Source organism: Piliocolobus tephrosceles, chromosome 14 (genome assembly GCF_002776525.5).
Source record: "Piliocolobus tephrosceles isolate RC106 chromosome 14, ASM277652v3, whole genome shotgun sequence".
NCBI classification, from domain to species: Eukaryota; Metazoa; Chordata; class Mammalia; order Primates; family Cercopithecidae; genus Piliocolobus; species Piliocolobus tephrosceles.
Window position 1 is genome coordinate 9,391,351 of NC_045447.1, and position 20,158 is coordinate 9,411,508.

General features: G+C 56.2%; 1 protein-coding gene across 2 annotated transcripts; it reads left to right on the top strand.

Moving 5' to 3' along the window:
* Window positions 1–2,260: 2,260 nt before the first annotated feature.
* Window positions 2,261–20,109, top strand: SH3GLB2 (SH3 domain containing GRB2 like, endophilin B2). Of its 2 annotated transcripts, none has more exons than XM_023216990.2 (11): window positions 2,261–2,503; window positions 7,180–7,321; window positions 8,369–8,497; window positions 12,994–13,127; window positions 13,428–13,520; window positions 15,651–15,713; window positions 17,163–17,258; window positions 17,714–17,803; window positions 18,047–18,147; window positions 18,575–18,815; window positions 19,130–20,109. In XM_023216990.2, exons 1-11 carry the CDS (start codon window positions 2,441–2,443, stop codon window positions 19,235–19,237), a joined length of 1,260 nt encoding a protein of 419 aa, XP_023072758.1. In that variant the 5' UTR covers window positions 2,261–2,440; the 3' UTR covers window positions 19,238–20,109. The 2 variants fall into 2 exon arrangements, with proteins under 2 accessions (XP_023072758.1, XP_023072759.1); XM_023216991.2 differs by having other exon boundaries at window positions 17,235–17,258.
* Window positions 20,110–20,158: the final 49 nt, after the last annotated feature.

Below are 20,158 nucleotides of genomic sequence, written 5' to 3' on the forward strand. Positions count from 1 at the left end.
GGCTTTTTTTTTTTTTTTTTTTTTGAGACAGAGTCTTGCTCTGTAGCCTAGGCTGAAGTGCAGTGGCATGATCTCGGCTCACTGCAACCTCCGCCTCCTGGATTCAAGCTATTCTCCTGCCTCAGTCTCCCTTGTAGCTGGGACTACAGATGCACACCACCACGCCTGGCTAATTTTTGGATTTTTAGTAGAGATGGGGTTTCACCATCTTGGCCAGGCTGGTCTCAAACTCCTGACCTCGTGATCCAACCACTTGGGCCTCCCAAAGTGCTGGAATTACATGTGTGGGCCATCGTGCCTGGCCGGAGTTTCGTTCCTGTTGCCCTGGCTGGAATGCAATGGCTCACTGCAACCTCTGCCTTCCCGGTCCAAGCTATTCTCCTGCCTTAGCCTCCCTAGTAGCTGGAACTGTAGGCGCACACCATCATGCCGGGCTAATTTTTGGTATTTTTAGTAGAGATGGGGTTTCACCATGTTGTCCAGGCTGGTCTCAAACTCCTGACCTCAGATGATCCGCCTGCCTTGGTCTCCTAAAGTGCTGGGATTACAGGCGTTCGCCACTGCGCCCGGCCTACATCTTGATTTGTTTTTTTGAGACGGAATTCTGCTCTTGTTGCCCAGGTTGGAATGCAATGGAGTGATCTCGGCTCACCGCAACCTCCTGCCTCACGTTGGGCCACAGGATTCAGGCTTTTCAGCTGGAATGTAGGGTTTTGCCAGGGACCTGCCCCTGTCTGCCTAGTATTTCTTGGGGATTCAAGCGATTCTCCTGCCTCAGCCTCCCAAGTAGCTGGGATTACAGGCATGCGCCACCACACCTGGCTAATTTTGTATTTTTAGTAGAGATAGAGTTTCTCCATCTTGGTCAGGCTGGCTCAGTCACCGAGGTCAGGGCAGAAGAGAGGAGGAGAGGTCAGAGGGGAGGAGTAAAGGGAGGAAACCCAAGGGAAACAGAGTGGAAGAAATAGGAACAGGAGAGGGGATACGAATAAAGAGAACAGAGATGAAGAGGCACAAATAGGGGAGAGGCAGCAGGCACAGCGTAGGGGGAGGAGAAAGCAACAGAGGCCCATTTTAGAGATCTATTGCACAGATTGGTGACCACAGTCACTTAGTGACTTTGGGAGACTGAGGCAGGCAGATTGCCTGAGATCAGGAGTTCAAGACCACCCTGGGCAACATGGCGAAACCTCATTTCTCCTAAAGTACAAAAAATTAGTGGGGCATGGTGGTGGGCACCTGTAGTCCCAGCTACTCGAGAGGCTGAATGAAGCAGGAGAATCGCTTGAGCCGGGGAGGTGGAGGATGCAGTGAGCTGAGATCACACCACTGCACTCCAGCCTGGGTGACAGAGCAAGACTCTGTCTACAAAAAAAAAAGTATTGCATAATTGCTAAAAGAGTACATTTGAAATGTTCTCACCACAAAAAAAAGTAGGTGAGGTGATGGACATGTAAATTAACTTGATTTCATCATTCCACAATTTTATCACCTTGTACACTGTAAATACATATTTAACAATTAAAAATTTTGAAAAGCATTGGTAAGATGTCAAATAATATGTAATTATGGTGTGTACCTGCAATCATCTAAGAGCACATGAGTTCCAGTTTTTTTTTGTTTTTTGAGACGGAGTCTGGCTCTGTCGCCCAGACTGGAGTGCAGTGGCCGGTTCTCAGCTCACTGCAAGCTCCGCCTCCTGGGTTCACGCCATTCTCCTGCCTCAGCCTCCCGAGTAGCTGGGACTACGGGCACCCGCCACCTCGCCCGGCTAGTTTTTTTGTATTTTTTAGTAGAGACGGGGTTTCACCGTGTTAGCCAGGATGGTCTCGATCTCTTGACCTCGTGATCCGCCCGTCTCGGCCTCCCAAAGAGCTGGGATTACAGGCTTGAGCCACCGTGCCCCGCCGTGTTCCAGTTTTAATAATAATTTTAGTAAAGAAAAAAAAGGCCGGCCTAAGCGGCGGCGGCAGCAGGCGCAGGGCGGCAGCAGCGAGCACTGCCCAGCGGGACACTGCACCCGCCCCGCAACCGGCTCTGGCCGTGCCAAGGCCACGCCACCACCCATCTAGCTCCGCCCCCCTGCCCCCGGCCCCCGCCCCGGTCCCCCCGGCCCCGCCCCCCCCACCTCCGCCCAGCTCCCGCCAATCCGTCCCCGCCCCCGCCCCTCTAGCTCCGCCCCACTGCCGTCTCGCTCCGCCCCGGCGCCGTCAGCTCCGCCCCCGCCCCCTAGCTCCGCCTCGCGGGCTCCGCACCCCGCCTCCTCCGTCCCGCGGCCGCCGCGCCCCGCCCTGCGCGCTCGGACTGGCTCGGCGGCTGCTGCGGGTGCGCGGAGGGCTGGTGCCCCGCAGCAGGTGGGCGGGGTGCGGTTAGCGGCGGCGGCTGGGCCTGGGGCTGCGGGCTGCGCTCGGCCCGTGCGCGGCGGCCCTGCAGGCGCACCATGGACTTCAACATGAAGAAGCTGGCGTCGGACGCGGGCATCTTCTTCACCCGGGCCGTGCAGGTGAGGCCTGGCGTCGCGCCGTGCGCCCGGGGCCCGGATGTGCGGCGGGCGGGGAGCACCCTGCGGCAGACGCCTGGGGACGCGGGGAAGCCCTCCCGGGCTGCTGCCCCCGTCCCCGCCGCGGGCACACCTCTGCCCCACTGAGCCCTTGCTGACCAGAAGAGGGAAAGAGCCCCGGCGGCCCGGCCCTACTGCCTGGAGTGAGGCACCGGTGCCCACCCTTTGAGCCAGTTGGGTTATCCTGCTCCCCTGGCGCCTGCCCGGCTGAGGAGGGGAGGAGGCACCGGCTGGGTCCTACCTCCCTGCCCTTGTCCAGCAGTGACTGGCGCCTGGTGGGGCATTTAGCGACCTGGGTCCCAGGCCCAGGGACTCATGCGTCCGCCACAACCCCTTCTCCGAGCCTCAGTCTCCGCACCTGTGCAGTGGGCGGCTGGTGTCATGAGTCCCTCATGGCCATTTCACACGCTTGGATAGTCAGGCCGGAAGCCAGGAGCTGTTTCCTTTCTGCTCCACGGGAGGTCTGTTTCCTTCGTCCCTAGGCCTTGGGGGTGGGGAGAGGGCTGGATCTGCCTGGGAAGCTGTTCAGGCCCACGATAGTGAGATTGGAACAAGTCCTATCCGTTTAGGGGCAGAGAGAAACAGGCAGCTCAACATCATGGGAAGACCTAGGCTCAGGTGTGGGTGGGAAAGTGCCCTCCTGTGACCTTGGGGGAGGTGCCTTCACCTCACTGGGCCTCAGTTTCTCAGTCTGAAAAATGGGATCAGTATTCCCGCCTCCCAGGGCAGATGCGAGGATTCTGTGGGACTCTGCATATGTGTGCTCACCAGAGGCAAGCTCATTATTGGTGTCACCGTGGTTAATATTGCACCCATTCAGCATGTGCCCTTGGACAAGTCACTTCTCTCTGAGCCCCGCCCTCCCCTTCTGTAAATCAGGTGTAACACCGTGGTTATGGGATTCAGTGGGATTCCGCAGTTCTGGGGCTGGCCCATCCCAGGGCTCTGGGAGCAGGTCCTGTAGTATTGTCTTTGTCGTTGTCATCCTTGTTGTTTCTGTTGAGTACAGTTCTCTCCCCACCCCCAACCCCGGCACTCCCCTCCCCTCCCCAGGAGCCCAGACACAGCCAGCAACCCATATAGTCATGTTTACTAGAAAGTGCTGTGTCCCGTTGAGGATTAGCATCCCAGCGAGAATTCACTGCTTAAAGTGTTCCAAGTCTGGTGGGCAGCCCCAGCCCTAGTGGAGATGCCAGGATCCCAGAGCCCCTCGGATTGGATGGCCCCAGTCCATCTGGGAGGGGGGTAACCCACTTTGCTGTTGGTATGGCAACCACACTATCTTCCACATCTGGGAAGAACCTGATCTGCCAGTTCCCTGCTAGGGCTGGGGCCCTGCTGCCTGACCTGGCCAGGGCTCTCAGGGCCTAGGCAGAGCAGGGCCTAGGTGTGGCTCTGCTTGGTGGGGGCTGCCCCACAGGGTCACTGTTACTGGAGTGGGAGCCAGCAGTCAGGCCCCAGCCTCGGGGTGGGAGGGAGTGAGCTGGGAGCTTTATAAATAGAGGCTTTCTCTGCTCCGCACGCCCACCCCACTGCTGCCATTTTCCCGGGAGCAGCCTCGGACTCCAGCACCAAACCCCTTCCCCTTGGCAGGATTGGGGCAGAGTAGCAGGCCAGGGGACAGAGGGGCCTGAAATGTGACCTGGCAGGAGAGGCTGTAGAGGGGCTCTGCCTGAGACCAAGCTGGCCTGGATGAGAGACAGCCGGGAGGGATGGGAGAGGGGTTCTTCCTGATCAGTACATGTGATGGGCTCGGGAACCTCCCAGTGCCTGCAGGTACGAGAAACAACTTTAAGAGCCTCCTCGATCCAGCAAGGAACAAGGCCTTGGCCCTGAGATGAGGATCCAGAGGGCAGGATCCCTTTTGTATGGGTCATTCTGGGATGGTTTCCTGCATGGAGGGCCCCTGAACTATGCCCAGAAAGTAGGGAGGGGCTTGTGACGTTGGTCCAAGTGGCAGGAGCAGCCCAGATAAGGGCACCGAGGCAAGAAAACCTAAGGCAGATTTGGCCAGTGGGGGTGGGAGAGGGCAGGAGGAGTGATAGTACTAGTACTGTTAGTAGTCATTGCAGTAACAGTAATAGTAGTGGTAGAAGTAATGCTTATAAAAGCCAGAGAGGTGGTGGCATCGTCATCATGGAGCCAGGCAGGCTGCAGTGGACATGGGATAAATGCCCTCTAGCTTGGGAAAGCCTGGTAGAACTTCTCTCTCTCTCTTTTTTTTTTTTTTTTTTTTTTTGAGACGGAGTCTTGCTCTGTCGCCCAGGCTGGAGTGCAGTGGCCGGACCTCAGCTCACTGCAAGCTCCACCTCCCAGGTTCACGCCATTCTCCTGACAGCCTCCCAAGTAGCTGGGACTATAGGCACCTGCCACCCCGCCCGGCTAATTTTTTGTATGTTTAGTAGAGACGGGGTTTCACCGTGTTAGCCAGGATGGTCTCGAACTCCTGACCTCATGATCCGCCTGCCTCGGCCTCCCAAAGTCTTTCTTTTTTTAAGGCAGGTTCTTGCTCTCTCACCCAGGCTGGAGTGCAGTGACATGATCTTAGCTCATTGCAACCTCCGCCTCCTGGGCTCCCACCTCACCACCTCAGCCCCCTGAGTATCTGGGACTACAGGTGTGTGCCACCACGCCCAGCTAATTTTTTTGTTGTTGTTGAGACTGAATCGAGCTCTGTCGCCCAGGCTGGAGTGCGGTGGTGCGATGTTGGCTCACTGCAAGCTCCACCTTCCGGGTTCATGCCATTCTCCTGCTTCAGCCTCCCCAGTTACTGGGACTACACGTGCCCACCACCATGCCTGGCTAATTTTTTGTATTTTTAGTAGAGAAGGGGTTTCGCCTTGCTAGTCAGGATGGTCTCGATCTTCTGACCTCGTGATCCCCCTGGCTTAGCCTCCCAAAGTGCTGGGATTATAGGCATGAGCCATTGTGCTGGGCCTGTTTTTTCTTTCTTTTTTTTTTTTCTTTTTTCTTTTTTTTTTCTGTAGAGATGAGGTCTCACTATGTTGCCCAGGCAGGTCTTGAACTCCTGGGCTCAATCCATCCGCCCACATCAGCCTTCCAAAGTGCTGGGCTTATAGGCATGAGCCACTGCGCCTAGCCAAGGCTTTTCATTAATGATGGTGATGATAATACTAGCTAACATTTATCAGCCCCATACTGTGGCCAAATAACCAATGAGCTAGATCCTGTTATCTGCATTGTCCAGGCAGGGGCTCTCAGGCCCAGAAAGGAGACTTTGCCTCTCTGAGCCTTGGTTTCCTCATTTGGGAAATGGGGTGAATGCCACCCACCTCAAAGGACTGAGTGAGGTGATAGAGCCACGACGGGCCGAGGAAGGCTGAGCCTCTGCTCTGGAAGGTCTGTTTGGGGAGTGTGAGGAGGAAGAGGAGGCAGAGCCAGCCAGGGTCGGGGAGGAGCAGCTGGTCTGGAGCTGAGGCCTTACCCCTGGCAGCTGGGCCCTCCCAGCCCTGCAGGGAGAAACCCAAGCTCTGCTACATAATTGATGGCTGCTGAGCTCCTGGTGGCCGCCCAGACCCCCACCCCCTGCCGCTGCTGGAGCTGATTGCACCCAGGGATGATTCATGGCTGACCCGACTCCTGCGTGGCCCTGCTGCTTGCTCAGCCTCAGTGGCGGCGTCTGTGAAGTGGGAAACAGCCCTTCCTGCGGTAGAGGTTGATGGGGTCGTGAGGAAACCCTTAGGTCAGGACTTGGACCAGTTTCTGGTTGTTCCTAGGTAACTCGTGGCTTCTTCTGCCAGCTTTGATGGGGACCCATGCGACATCTGGGCCCTGGGTGTGCCCCGCCACTGGCTCTGATAGGCTGGCAGTGTTTCCATCTACCCTACGAGGTGGCCAAAGCCAGCCGTCTGGTCCTCCTCCCTCCCTGCATTCCCCTTCCTTCCCAGACGTCTCTGCACCCATCAGCTCGTAGCACCGGTGCCGTACGTGGGGCAGCAGCACTGTAGCAGACCCAGCCTTTATGGCTAACCCACATCTTTCCTCTTTCATCCTCATGACCTATGAGGGAGGTGCTATTATTCCCTTTTTTCAGCTCAGGAAACCAGTGCTCAGAGAGGCAGAGCCCCTTGCCCAAGGTCACACAGCTTGACCGTGGCAGAACTAAGACTTTTGAATCAGGCCCTTCTGAACCCTGACCCTGGGTTCTTCCCCTCCCTCCTCGGGCACCCTTTCCCTAGCAGCTCCCAGATGCCCGTGGAGCCCCCTGATAACCCCAGACCCTGCTCCCCGCCCCGTTTGTCCCGAACACTTTCTACCAAGTCCTCTCCTTCAGAGTCAGGCTCTAAGGACCCTAGGGCTGGCCTCCCCAGGGGTCCTCACCCGCCTAAGCCGTGGGTCAGATTGTGTATGAATGTGCATTTTGTGGGGATTCATTGGATTTCCAGAAGAAGCTGTGGTTCCCATACTCTGGTCCAGCCACCTCGTTTCACAAATGGGAAAACAGTGAGGCCCTTCCAGGTCACACAGTATCACCCTCGGGGCGGTTCCCTGACCCTGGGGCCTGCCTAGGTTCCTGCTGGTGGGGGCAGTCCTCCCTTTCCCCTCCACTCCCCCACCTCCTGAGCCCTCCCCACCCCTTGGCCTTCCCTGCTGCATAGTTCACGGAGGAGAAATTTGGCCAGGCTGAGAAGACTGAGCTTGATGCCCACTTTGAAAACCTTCTGGCCCGGGCAGACAGCACCAAGAACTGGACAGAGAAGATCTTGAGGCAGACAGAGGTGCTGCTGCAGCCCAACCCCAGTGAGTGTGTGCTGGTGGGCCTGGGGAGGGACGCAGTTGTGGGGCAGGGATACAGTCATGGGAGGCCTGGCCCTGCTGTGGCACAGGTGGGGTGGGGCTGCAGCCAGGGTTTCAGCTAGACTCTTAGGCTCAAGGCTGTTGAGGAGGGACAGTTAAAAGAAAACGGGGGACTCTGTGTTGGGCTGCCAGACACTCCAGGGCAGTGGAAATACTGAGTTTTGCACAGAAGACTGAAAATGCCTGGAAGCTAAAACACACATGGGAGAAGAGGCAGGCAAAACACACACCTGGTTGGTCACTCTCTCTCTTTTTTTTTTTGAGATGGAGTTTTGCTCTGTCGCCCAGGCTGGAGTGCAATGGCACGATCTTGGCTCACTGCAACCCCTGCTTCCCGGGTTCAAGCGATTCTCCTGCCTCACCTTCCTGAGTAGCTGGGATTACAGGCACATGCCACTACACCGAGCTAATTTTTGTATTTTTAGTAGAGAAGGGGTTTCACCATGTTGGCCAGGCTGGTCTTGAACTCCTGACCTCAAATGATCCACCCGCCTTGGCCTGCCAAAATGCTGGGATTACAGGCATGAGCCACCGTGTCCGGCCCAAACCTGGTCACTTTCAAGAGGTCAGCAAGGCCCAGAGATGAAGGGACTGCCGGGAGCACACCCAGGCAGGCCTCCAAGGTCAAGCAGAAGTGACCTGCAGGACATCCGGGGAAAGGAGGGTGGCTCCGGGTCATGCTGTGTGTCTGCCTGTAAATCTGCTCTGTGGTTCATTGAGGGGCCAGATAACTGTTGGGTGCCAGGAGCAGAGAACTATGCAAGCATGTATTATGTTCTGTAATCATATTAATAAGGGAGAAGTGGATGGGCCCTGGCTTTCTCCTCCGTATAGTGCTGGGTCAATTGCAGCAGTCTCAGGGTTGGGCATGAGCAAGGAAGTCAGCAGGCCAAGTGCACCTGTGGGCAGGGCCAGGTCTGGGTCTGTTTGTGTTTCATCTTTGGGCTTGAACTGAGGATCCCTGTGGCTTTGGCTGCTGTCTCCCCACAGGTGCCCGAGTGGAGGAGTTCCTGTATGAGAAGCTGGACAGGAAGGTCCCCTCAAGGGTCACCAACGGGGAGCTGCTGGCTCAGTACATGGCAGACGCGGCCAGTGAGCTGGGGCCGACCACCCCCTATGGTGAGCAGGCCTCACAGCCAGGGACTAGGGGTCATGGTCTCTAGCTCTGATTCTCCCTCCCTCCCTTCCTTTCTTTTTTTACTTTAAAAAAATAATTATACAAATAATACCTGAATTCATTCTAAATGTAAAAACTCTATGCAGAAAAAAAAGAGTAAAAAATGGAATCTTCTCTTCATCAGTTTTGGTTGTGTGTGTGTGTGTTTTTGAGACACAGTTTCACTCCATCAGCTAGGCTAGAGTGCAGTGGTGTGATCTCAGCTCACTGCAACCCGTGCCTCCCAGGTTCAAGCGATTCTCCTTCCTCAACCTCCTGAGTAGCTGGGACTACAGGCGCCCACCACCACACCCAGCTAATTTTTGTGTTTTAGTAGAGGCAGGGTTTCACCATGTTGGCCAGGCTGTTCCTGAACTCCTGACTTCAGGTGATCCGCCTGCCTCAGCCTCCCAAAGTGTGAGCCACCGCACCTGGCCTATTTGTGTATATTTTTTAATGGAATCATATTGTGTGCCATCTGGGAACCTGACTTTTTTTGTTGTTGTTGGAGATGGAGTTTCACTCTGTTGTCCAGGCTGGAGTGCAGTGGCGTAATCTCGGCTCACTGCAACCTCCGCCTCCCGGGTTCAAGAAATTCTCCTGCCTCAGCCTCCCAAGTAGCTGGCGTTATAGGTGCCTACCAGCACATCTGGCTTTTTTGTATTTTTAGTAGAGACGGCATTTTACCATGTTGGCCAGGCTTGTTTCCAACTCCTGACCGCAAGTGATCTGCCCACCTTGGCCTCCCAAAGTGCTGGGATTACAGGCGTGAGCCACCGCACCCAGCCGGAACCTGACTTTTTAACTTGACATCATATTGCAGGTATCTTTTCACTCGAGCGTTTATAGAACCACATCCATCTTTTTTTTCATTTTGAAATTTTATCCAAGTATAAGCTAGACGTTATAAAATGCGTGTAATAGCCGGGCGCGGTGGCTCAAGCCTGTAATCCCAGCACTTTGGGAGGCCGAGACGGGCGGATCACAAAGTCAGGAGATCGAGACCATCCTGGCTAACACAGTGAAACCCCGTCTCTACTAAAAAATACAAAAAACTAGCCGGGCGAGGTGGTGGGCGCCTGTAGTCCCAGCTACTCCAGAGGCTGAGGCAGGAGAATGGCGTAAACCCGAGAGGAGGAGCTTGCAGTGAGCTGAGATCCGGCCACTGCACTCCAGCCTGGGTGACAGAGCCAGACTCCGTTTAAAAAAAAAAAAAAAAAAAAAATGCGTGTAAGTGTATAATTCAGTGATTTGTAGTAAATTTACAGAGTTGTACAAACATCTCCACAATCTTAACTTTTTTTTTTTTTGAGGCAGAGTCTCACTCTGTCACCCAGGCTGGAGTGCAGTGGCGCAATCCCGGCTCACTACAACCTCTGCCTTCTGGACTGAAGGCATCCTTCCACCTCAGCTTCCTGATTAGCTGGGATTACAGGTGTCCACCACCATGTCCTTCTAATTTTTGTATTTTTCTGTAGAGACGGGGATCTCGCTATGTTGCCCAGGCTGATCTCAAACTCCTAAACTGAAGTGACCTCTCACCTTGGCCTCCCAAAGTGCTGGGATTATAGGAGTGCGCCACCGTGCCCGGCCCACAGTCTAATTTAAAGGACATTTCCATCACACCCCAAAAGTCCTTCATGTCTATTGTCAAGCCCCATTTTCACCTCCAGCCAGCCAACCACTAACGTGTTTTTGGTCCCTGTAAGTTCATCTTTTCTCTGAATATTTTATATAAATGGAGTCATATGATATGTTGTTTTTTGCATTTAGCTGCTTTTACCTAGCATAATTTTTTTTTTTTTTTTTTTTTTTTTGAGACGGAGTCTTGCTCTGTCGCCCAGGCTGGAGTGCAGTGGCATGCTCTCGGCTCACTGCAACCTACGCCTCCCATGTTCTCCTGCCTCAGCCTCACAAGTAGGCCTCTACTAGAAATACAAAAAATTAGCTGGGCATGCTGGTGCGCGTCTATAATCCCAGCTACTTGGGAGGTTGAGGCAGGAGAATCGTTTGAACCCGGGAGGCATAGGTCGCAGTGAGCCGAGAGCGCGCCACCGCACTCCAGCCTGAGAGACAGAGCGAGACTCCATCTCAAAAAAAAAAAAAGCAGAGTATTGAAGTTTCCAACTATTATTGTTGAATTGTCTATTTCTCTCTTTGTCAGTATTTGCCTTATGTATTTTGGAACTGTCTTAGGTCTGTATGTTTATATTTGTGCATCTTCCTGATGAATTGACTCTTTTATCATTATAAAGTACTACTCTTTGTCTCCAGTACAATTTTGTCTTTTTTTTTTTTTTTTGAGATGGAGTCTTGCTCTGTCGCCCAGGCTGGAGTGCAGTGGCCGGATCTCAGCTCACTGCAAGCTCCGCCTCCCGGGTTCACGCCATTCTCCTGCCTCAGCCTCCTGAGTAGCTGAGACTACAGGCGCCCGCCACCTCGCCCGGCTAGTTTTTTGTATTTTTAGTAGAGACGGGGTTTCACCGTGTTAGCCAGGATGGTCTCGATCTCCTGCCCTCGTGATCCACCCGTCTCGGCCTCCCAAAGTGCTGGGATTACAGGCTTGAGCCACCACGCCCGGCCACAATTTTGTCTTAAAGTCTATTTTGTCTGTAGTAGTAGAGCCGTGCTAGCTCTCTCGTGGTTACTGCATACCTGTTATGCATTTTTCAGCCCATTCATGTCTTTAAAGTGTATCTTTGGATTTTTTTTTTTTTCTGTCACCCAGGCTGGAGTGCAGTGGTGCGATCTTGGCTCACTGTGACTTCCACCTCCTGGTTTCAAGCGATTATCCTGCCTCAGCCGGGATTACAGCTGCTTGCCACCACGCCTGGCTAATTTTTGTATTTTTAGTAGAGACAGGGTTTCCCCAAGTTGGTCAGGCTGATCTTGAACTCCTGACCTCATGATCCGCCCGACTCGGCCTCCCAAAGTGCTGGAATTACAGGTGTGAGCCACCGCGCCCGTCCGTATCTTTTTTTTTTTTTTTTTTTTTTTTTGTTTAAGACAGTCTTGCTCTTGTTGCCCAGGCTGGAGTGCAGTGGTGTGACGCTGGCTCATTGCAACCTCCGCCTCCTGGGTTCAAGCAATTCTCCTGCCTCAGTTTCCCAAGTAGCTGGAATTACCGATGCATACCACACCCAGCTAATTTTTCTATTTTTAGTAGAGATGAGGTTTTACCATGTTGTCCAGGCTGGTCTTGAACTCCTGACCTCAAGTGACACACCCACTTCATCTTCCCAAAGTGCTAGGATTACAGGTGTAAGCCCGGCCTTGCCTTCACTTTTGAAGGATTGTTTTGCTATATATAGAATTCCTGGATGAACAGTTTTTTCTTTACTTTGAATAAATAGTAATTTATCATCATAAATTCATCATAAGCAGTAATATATCATCTTACTGCTATCTGGCCTCTGTTGTTTCCAATGAGAAGACAATTTATCTTACTGTAGCTCTCTTGTATGTGATGAATGAAACCATGTTTTTTCTTTTCCTTTTAAGACATGATCTTGCTCTGTCACCCAGACTGGAGTGCAGTGGTACAATTATAGCCTACTACTATAGCCTCAAACTCCTGGGTTCAAATGATCCTCCCGCCTAGGCCTCCCAAAGTATTGGGATTATAGGCATGAGCCAGCTTTCCCAGCCTCTTATTGTTTCTTCAGATATTTTTTCTGCCTTATTTTCTCCTCTTCTGGAACTCATGTTATTCACATGTTGGTTCACTTGACAGTGCCCCATAGGTTCTGAGGCGCTGCTCATTTTTCTTATTTTTTTAATTTATTTTTTATAAAGATGAGGTTTTGCCATGTTGCCCAGGCTGGTCTTGAACAGCTGGGCTCAAGCAGTCTGCCCACCTTGGTTTTCCAAAGTGCTGGGATTACAGATGTGAGCCACAGCATCCAGCCCAGCAGTTTTTCTTGATTAAATGCTTTTTAATTTGTTTTTTGCCTTGGTCAATTTCCAGAGTCCAGAAATGGATGTTTTTGACAATTATGTCCAGTTTTCTTTCAATTTGTTTCATTTTCAAAGAGACAGGGTCTCACTATGTTGCCCAGGGTGGTCTCGAACTGCTGAGCTCAAGTGATCCTCCTGTCTCAGCCTTCCAGAGTGCTAGGATTATAGGTGTGAGCCACCACACCTGGCGTGGTGTCCAGTTTATTGTTACCTTTTTGGGGAGGGGATTTGTTGAGCTCCTTTCTCTGACATTCTGGAAGTCTAACTCCCATCTTTATAATGGCTGCATTGTGTTTCATATTTTGGCTGTCCCCCTGTTTATTTGTCAGTCCCCAGTTGATGGTGTGGTGTAGGTTCCTTCTACTTCTTCCCAGGCAAAGCGTTCTGCACTGAGCGCCCCGGCCCTTGCTCTTCAGCAAGCTCTTCTGAGCCCTCTCCTGCTGCCTGTAGATCAGAGCAGCCTGAGCCTGACCTTCCTCACCCTTCAACTCTGTTTTCTCAGGGAAGACACTGATCAAGGTGGCAGAAGCTGAAAAGCAACTGGGAGCTGCGGAGAGGGATTTTATCCACACGGCTTCCATCAGCTTCCTCACACCCTTGCGCAACTTCCTGGAGGGGGACTGGAAGACCATCTCGGTGAGGGCCCTGGGACTACTACGCCTCATGGTAGCCATGGCAGTTCTCTCCTCAGAGCTTCATGGTAACCGTGGCAGTCCTCTCCTCCGAGCCTTTGAGGACAGGCTCTCTTCCAGTGCTGGGGCTAAAAACTCCTGGGGCCTCCCCAGAGAGGGCTCCTTTGGACTGAGTGACCTCCTATCACTGGGCCTTAGTTTCCCTGTCTTGACTCAATAGTCCCCAGCACCAATCTTGCCATGCATGGCTCTGGGTCTCCCAGGGCGGCCCAGGCTCTCACTGTCTCCATGCCCTGCCCTGTAGAAGGAGAGGCGGCTCCTCCAAAACCGGCGTCTGGACTTGGATGCCTGCAAAGCGAGGCTGAAGAAGGCCAAGGCTGCAGAAGCCAAAGCCACGGTAGGTGTTGCCACCGGCCTCCTGGCCCCCAGGCTCTGGCTGGAGCCAAGGGGTGGGGGCATGAAGGGACCTGGTGTTTGGCATGACCTCTCTCCCCTCTCCCTGGCTGGAGATGCCTGGCTGGGGGCTGCTGGGCTGAGCCTCTCTGTCCCTGCCCTCAAGGGAGCCTTGGTGGCCCCCGAGCTCTGGTTCCCAGGGAGACATTTACGGTGTGGGTGGACTAGCAGTGCCCCCAGCTGGGTGCAGGGTACCCCACAGTCACCCTGCCAGGCAGCTGGAGTCTCCTGCATGCCCTGCCCTCCTAGATGCTCGGCTCTGTCCCCGGCTCTGCCCAGGTATGGCACCTTCTTACTAACTCTACTACTTGCTGCTTGAACGTCAGGCCCAGGGTCCCTGTGCTCAGGCGCCCCCACGATGGTGTGGAGAACCTGGGAGCTGGACCACCCACTTGCTCAGGGCTGTGTCTGAGGGGCCTTATCAAGCAGCCTTATGAGATTGGATAGGGCCTGGGCTGTCTGGCGCCCCCTTCACTCCCAGCTCACTGAGGCCTGTTCAGCCTGGCGGGGTCAATGGGACGTAGCCTGGGACAGTGTGCCCAGGGCGAGGCCAGGATTAGAGGAGCTGGGCCCAAGGGTGAACACCCTCCTGGCACGAGAGGTTGCTTAGGGGTGCAGGGCCTAAAGGCTGCCTCACACCTTGCAGAGGGAACTCCCAGGCCCAGGGCCTGCTAGGGAGATGGCTACCTGTGGCTGCCAGGTGATTAGCCGAGGGAGGCCAGGCCCAGCCTGGGTTCACAGCTGCCCATACACCTTGTGTTCCGCTTCCATAGTGTGCCCCAGAACCTGCGCTGCCCCTGGCGAAAACTGTGCAGGGTCTCAGGTCACTCAAGTGTGTGGGGTCTAGATCAGAGGCAAGGGTATAGCTGTTTCAACTTGGGGTTGGCTAGGGTGACCTGTGCCTGTTGGGATGACCTCTTTTAAGTCACCTGACCAGGACAGTCTCCCCCGTCACTCAGGGCCAGACAACGTCTCTGGAGTAACTCAGCCAGAACACGCTCCATCAGCCAGGCCAGGGGAGCCTTTCCTTAGTCATTGCAGTGGTGTGACCTCTCCTTTGCCTGGTGGGCCTGGACAACCTCGTATCCTGGGGTTGGGCCAGGCCACCCTTTCCAGAGCTAGGACTTGGGCAGCCCGGGGAACAGCATTCCAGAGGACTCAAGCCCCACAGCTCTGTGCTCATAAGCACGCACACGTTAGGACTCTTCAGGAGGGCAGGCTGTGGTGCCTCCCTCCGCCTGACCGCCTGGTGTCCCCTCCCACTGGGGCCTGGGGGGCCTGCTCCTGCCTGCGCTATGGACTCACTAACTCTTTGTTTTTGTTCCTTTCCGTCCTGCTTTGGGTAACTTGGCTCAGTGTGAGGGAGATGTGAGTATACCTGTCCCATGCGCTGTGCTGCTTCCGGTCTGCCCATCTTGCCCGTGGACCCACGGTGCCATGGCCAGCCCACATCCTTGGGGCATTTTGCAAGCAGCTGGTCTCCCCGCCAGAGCCTCTACTGTGCAGGGCCTCTGGTTTGGGGGGGGATGCCAGGCGTTGGGGCCTGTGAGTCAGCTTTTTGCAAATGTTGGACGTCTGTCACTCTGTCTGCCCATGCATCCATCTGTCCACCCTTGTCGGGAAGGGCCTGGCCCTTGATGCAGGAGCGAGAGATGTGGTGTGCAGATTCTGGGATGGAAAAAGCCATCCCAGGTGGGGGTGGGCTGTGTTTGTGGGACCCTGGGGCATCTGAGCCACTGGTCTTGGGAGGAGGGGGCTGTGGCCCCTGGGAGAGGAGAGCCCAGCCTGTGACTTGCTCAGGCAGCCTCGGCTGTCTCCTCACCGCATTTGCTCTCCTGGGCTCCAGTGCCTACAGCCGCTTGATCTTTGTCTGGACTCTCCAAGTCCCTTGGCCCCTCATCTCCAGGTGGTTGGAGTCAGAAGAAGAGGGTTTGTGTTGTGTTTGTATCCCCCTGTCCCTGGGGTTAGGCCTCCTGGCATCTCCTTGTGCAAGACTCTGGGGTAGCCTCCTGACCTCGACCCTGGCCCTGGCCCAGGGTGACTCCCTCCCCACATGAACTCTGTTCCCCGCCAGACGGTGCCTGACTTTCAGGAGACTAGACCTCGTAATTACATTCTCTCGGCCAGCGCCTCCGCGGTAAGCGCACCCCACCCCCACCCCACCCCTCGTCCTCCTCTCTCCCCAAGTCCCATGCCACTGCCTCTGACTGCACAGGAGCTAGAGGCCAGCGGGTAAGGTGGGGGCACTGCCATGTGATCAGGTCAGTCCTGAGACACTGGGGAGGGGCAGCGGCCCCCACCTCTGTCCACGGCCTGGCCCCGGTGCCCTGTGGCCATGGAGCTGGACTTGCTTCCCCTCTGCAAAACGCGGGAGCTGGCGTCAGGGCCAGCCACACCGAGTAGTGTGGAGAACTCGGGGCGGCAGCTGTCCCATCCTCAGGGCCCCTCCACCTCCTGCTGTCTCTGAATGCCAGGCCCTGGGGGAGGCCCTGAGGATAGAGGAGGAGGCCTGGCCGTGCCTTTCTGGAGTTCACAGACCCCTAAAGACAGGAGGCAGTGGACTGCCGTGTAGGCCTGGGGAGCGCCTGGAGGGCGGGAGGGCTGAGGCTGTGCTAAGGCCCAGAGGTTCTGGAGCAGGGCGTGTCTTGTCCTGAGGAGGCTCAGGCAGGGCCCCCAGTGGAGTCGGGGCAGGAGGTGGGGAGGACAGGATTGCGGAGGCTTCGCATGTCATGGTTTTTAAGCTTTCTTGGGATGTCTGGTATTTCCTGTGTAGTTTGGGGACTAGGCCACACCTCTCCTTGTGCTTGTCACCACTGCTGCACCTTGTCTGCCCACTTTCTCTCCTTCCCGCCCCCAGGGGTGAGACCCTCACCTCTGTCGTGAGCATGCTGCCTTGTGTCTTTCGTGCCGTCGTTCTGTGGCTGGGCGACTCCCTCAGGCCACCAACCCTACTTGGCTCTCACAGCAACTTCCAGTGCTCCTGGACGGGGACTTCCTAAGCAGCATGGGGGCCACATGGGTGGGCCACGCACACTGGCCTGGGTCCGCGTTCCCTATTTCAGGCTGTTGTCTCGGGTCAGATCTCCGGAAGCGGCAGGAGCACTGGGTCTCCTGGTCGTGGCCGGGCAGCATCTTTCTTCTTCAGGATCCACTTCCCGCCTCCTCCCTGTGCCCAGTGGAAGGAGAAACATCCTAGAGGGTGGAGACTGCCCTGTTTTTCTTTTGCCATTGAGTCCCAGTGTGACTCAGGCACGAGGCTGCCTTTCTCTGCCAGAGGACAGAAAAGTTCAGTGACTGGCCCAGGGTCACACGGTCCTGCCTCCCAGCCCACCAGCCTGAGCCAACAGTCAGGACGGGGTGGGGTACTCGGTCTCTCTTCAGACCCCACTCAGAGTCTGGGGCTGACACTGTAGGAGAAATAGAAGCAGGACTCCCGCTGGCTGCTCCCTTCCTGCATGAGGCATGTTAGAGGGACTGGGACTACCAGCCCCCAGCTCTCAGGCCTGCCTCGGCCCAGTCTCAGCTCCTGTTTGGGAGGGTGGGGCAGAGGGGCAGGGGCAGAAGTTGAGTCTGGGAGCTGGGGCAGGACACAGGCTCTAGGGTCCAGCTGTCCTCCTCTCCCCTCTCCTGCTGGCCACTCCTGCTGCCGTCTCCACAGCTCTGGAATGATGAGGTGGACAAGGTGAGTTGGGGCCTGGGGGGGCTGGGCTCAGGGAAGAAGGTGTGGCAGGGCACACCTGCTGCTGTGGGGTCTGGTCTGTTTCTCACTCTGCCCCACACCCACTGGGGAGGGGTTACTGCTTTCCCTCCCTGGGCCTCAGTTTCCCCTCTGTGGGGAAATGTTTTCTCCACAGTACCCTGTAGCACACAGTAGGCCCTCAGGATGCACTTGCTGGGTGGATTTCTCCAATGGGTGATGGAGGGAGGGTCTGTCACTACAGCTGCCTGTGGGGGTCCTGAGTGGGGCTCTAGCTTCTCTGGGGTTGGGGCTCCATGTATGAAGTCAGGCATAGACCTAGAAGGCTCTATGTGTTCCCGGGGAAAGGGACAGGCAGCTCCCAGGTGGGTTCCAGGGGAAGACTGCGAGGAAGCTGGTGGGTGGTGTGTGGGTGCTCACGGCTGCCCTGCCCTGCCCAGGCCGAGCAGGAGCTCCGCGTGGCCCAGACAGAGTTTGACCGGCAAGCAGAAGTGACCCGTCTCTTGCTGGAGGGAATCAGCAGCACTCATGTGAGTCCCCTGCCCACCTTCACTAAAGCACAACCCTCAGCGGGCACCAGGTGTGCCTGAACCACGGGCTCAGGAGAGCTGCCCCAGAACGGCCCTCACAGAGCAAGTCCCACCGGGGAGGGTGTGGGCATAGGGGCAGGGCACCCTGGAATGCCAAAGCAGGGTCTGGTAGAGGACAGGGATGGGGATGGAAGCTTTTGAGGGCGGGACGTTAGAAGTCAGCCTCTGGCCTCTTCCCCACAGGTGAACCACCTGCGCTGCCTCCATGAGTTCGTCAAGTCTCAGACGACCTACTACGCACAGTGCTACCGGCACATGCTGGACTTGCAGAAGCAGCTGGGCAGGTACGGGGCCGGCACTGCTGAGCCCACTGGGGTCCCCTGGCTCCCAGACCCCATCCGTGGGCAGCATGAGCTCCTCTGGGCAAGTCCTATGACACAGAGCTGGGTTGGAGAGCTCTGCCGGAACCCACTCTGGGCCTGGGCACCTCACGTGTATGAGGGTAGAGTGGCTGGCCTTACTGACCTCTGAGTCCCCTGGGTACCCTGATGGTTTCTAGGGAATGCCTGGGTGGGGAGGATGGCAGGGACCAGGGGGTAGGGCCATCTCACCCTTCCCTTGCTTTGCTTCTTCTCCCTTTGTGCTGCCAGCTCCCAGGGTGCCATGTGAGTAGCTGGGAATGGAGTGGGGCTCCTGGGGCTGGGGAGGGGAGTTTGCTTCTGGGGTCCCTTCTGGGACTCCCAACTGCTAAGATGTATCCCTCCTCTCCAGATTTCCAGGCACCTTCGTGGGCACCACAGAGCCTGCCTCCCCACCCTTGAGCAGCACCTCACCTACCACCACTGCGGCCACTATGCCTGTGGTGCCCTCTGTGGCCAGCCTGGCCCCTCCAGGGGAGGCCTCGCTCTGCCTGGAAGAGGTGGCCCCTCCTGCCAGTGGGACCCGCAAAGCTCGGGTGCTCTACGACTATGAGGCGGCCGACAGCAGTGAGCTGGCCCTGCTGGCTGATGAGGTGGGCCTGGTGCCACAAGGTGGGGCAGGAATGGGCGGGGTGAGGAGCAGCCTGGGCGCTGGGATCAGGCACATGGGGCCTGGAGGGGCCCTGATGGGAAAGTGGGGACCAGCAGGTTAAAGAGGGCACCTCCAGCTCTGAGGCGGCAATCCCTGCCCCGCCAGGTCTCTATGGAGCAGGTGAGATGAGCTCCAGCCACGGAAAGTAGCACATGCCACGGGCCATGGGGAGGTGGCAGCTCTGTCCCCACTTAGTCCTGGGGCCAGTTCTACCCTTGGCCAGGCCATGACCGTCCTCTACTGCCATCTCTGCAGCTCATCACTGTCTACAGCCTGCCTGGCATGGACCCTGACTGGCTCATTGGCGAGAGAGGCAACAAGAAGGGCAAAGTCCCTGTCACCTACTTGGAACTGCTCAGCTAGGCAGGTCCCCCCACTCCCCCACATTCTGGCCTGGGCAGGAGAGGATGGGCGTAGCCCTGCCACTTACCTTGTTGGTGACACTGCTGTTCAGAGTGGGGAGAAGAATTCACTCCATTCTGTCCCTGCTCCTGGTCACCTAGCCGTGAGGGTGCCTGAGGCTGAATGGCCCCGCCCCTCCCCCAGCCCTGCTTCTGACCTGTGGCTCTGGAGCCCCTGCCCCTGCCTGCATCCCTGAGCGCCCCACCCTCCCGGCTTCACTAAGGAGGGAGAGGCTGTCTGAAGCAGCTGCACTCAGCACCTAGGCCAGGGTGGGGCCGCAGATGGGCTCAGGAAGCCCCAGGTGCACTCAGTGAGAGCCCTGCCTTTCAGTTGCCAAAAGCTGCATGGGGGAATGCAGCAAGGCACACAGGGCTCTGGCAGCCCCTGGGGACTGGGCGCTGCCCCTGGGAGGGGAGAGCCTGGCCAGGGCTGGTGTTGGGCCCGGAGCAGCATCATCCGGTGCTGTCCTCCCCTCCCACCCCTCACAGCTCAAGCCAAGTCCAGCGGCCGCAGCCTCCACCTCTCCACACTCACTTTTTATCTGGTGTTTTTACTTCTGCCTGCGTTTGCTCTCTAGCCAATAAACCCTCCTTGTGTGCGAGTCACCCGGGCTCCTGTCAGGGCCTGGCCCTGAGGGTGGGAAAGGGAAGGGTAGACCCACCCTCTGCCCCACTCTTCCTGGGTGGGGTGACCCACAGAGCAGGGGCCCTGCGGCTGCCCCGGCCCCCAGCTCTCTAAGTTGGGAAGTGCAGCCCTGCCTACCTTCCGCGGGGCCTGTGCCTCTCAGGGGGCAGTGCTGTTCCTGACATGAAGCTGCACAAGGAATGTTTTATTCCTAAGAGAAAGTTTCCTAAATTTGGATTGTGGAGTGTAGAATGTGTC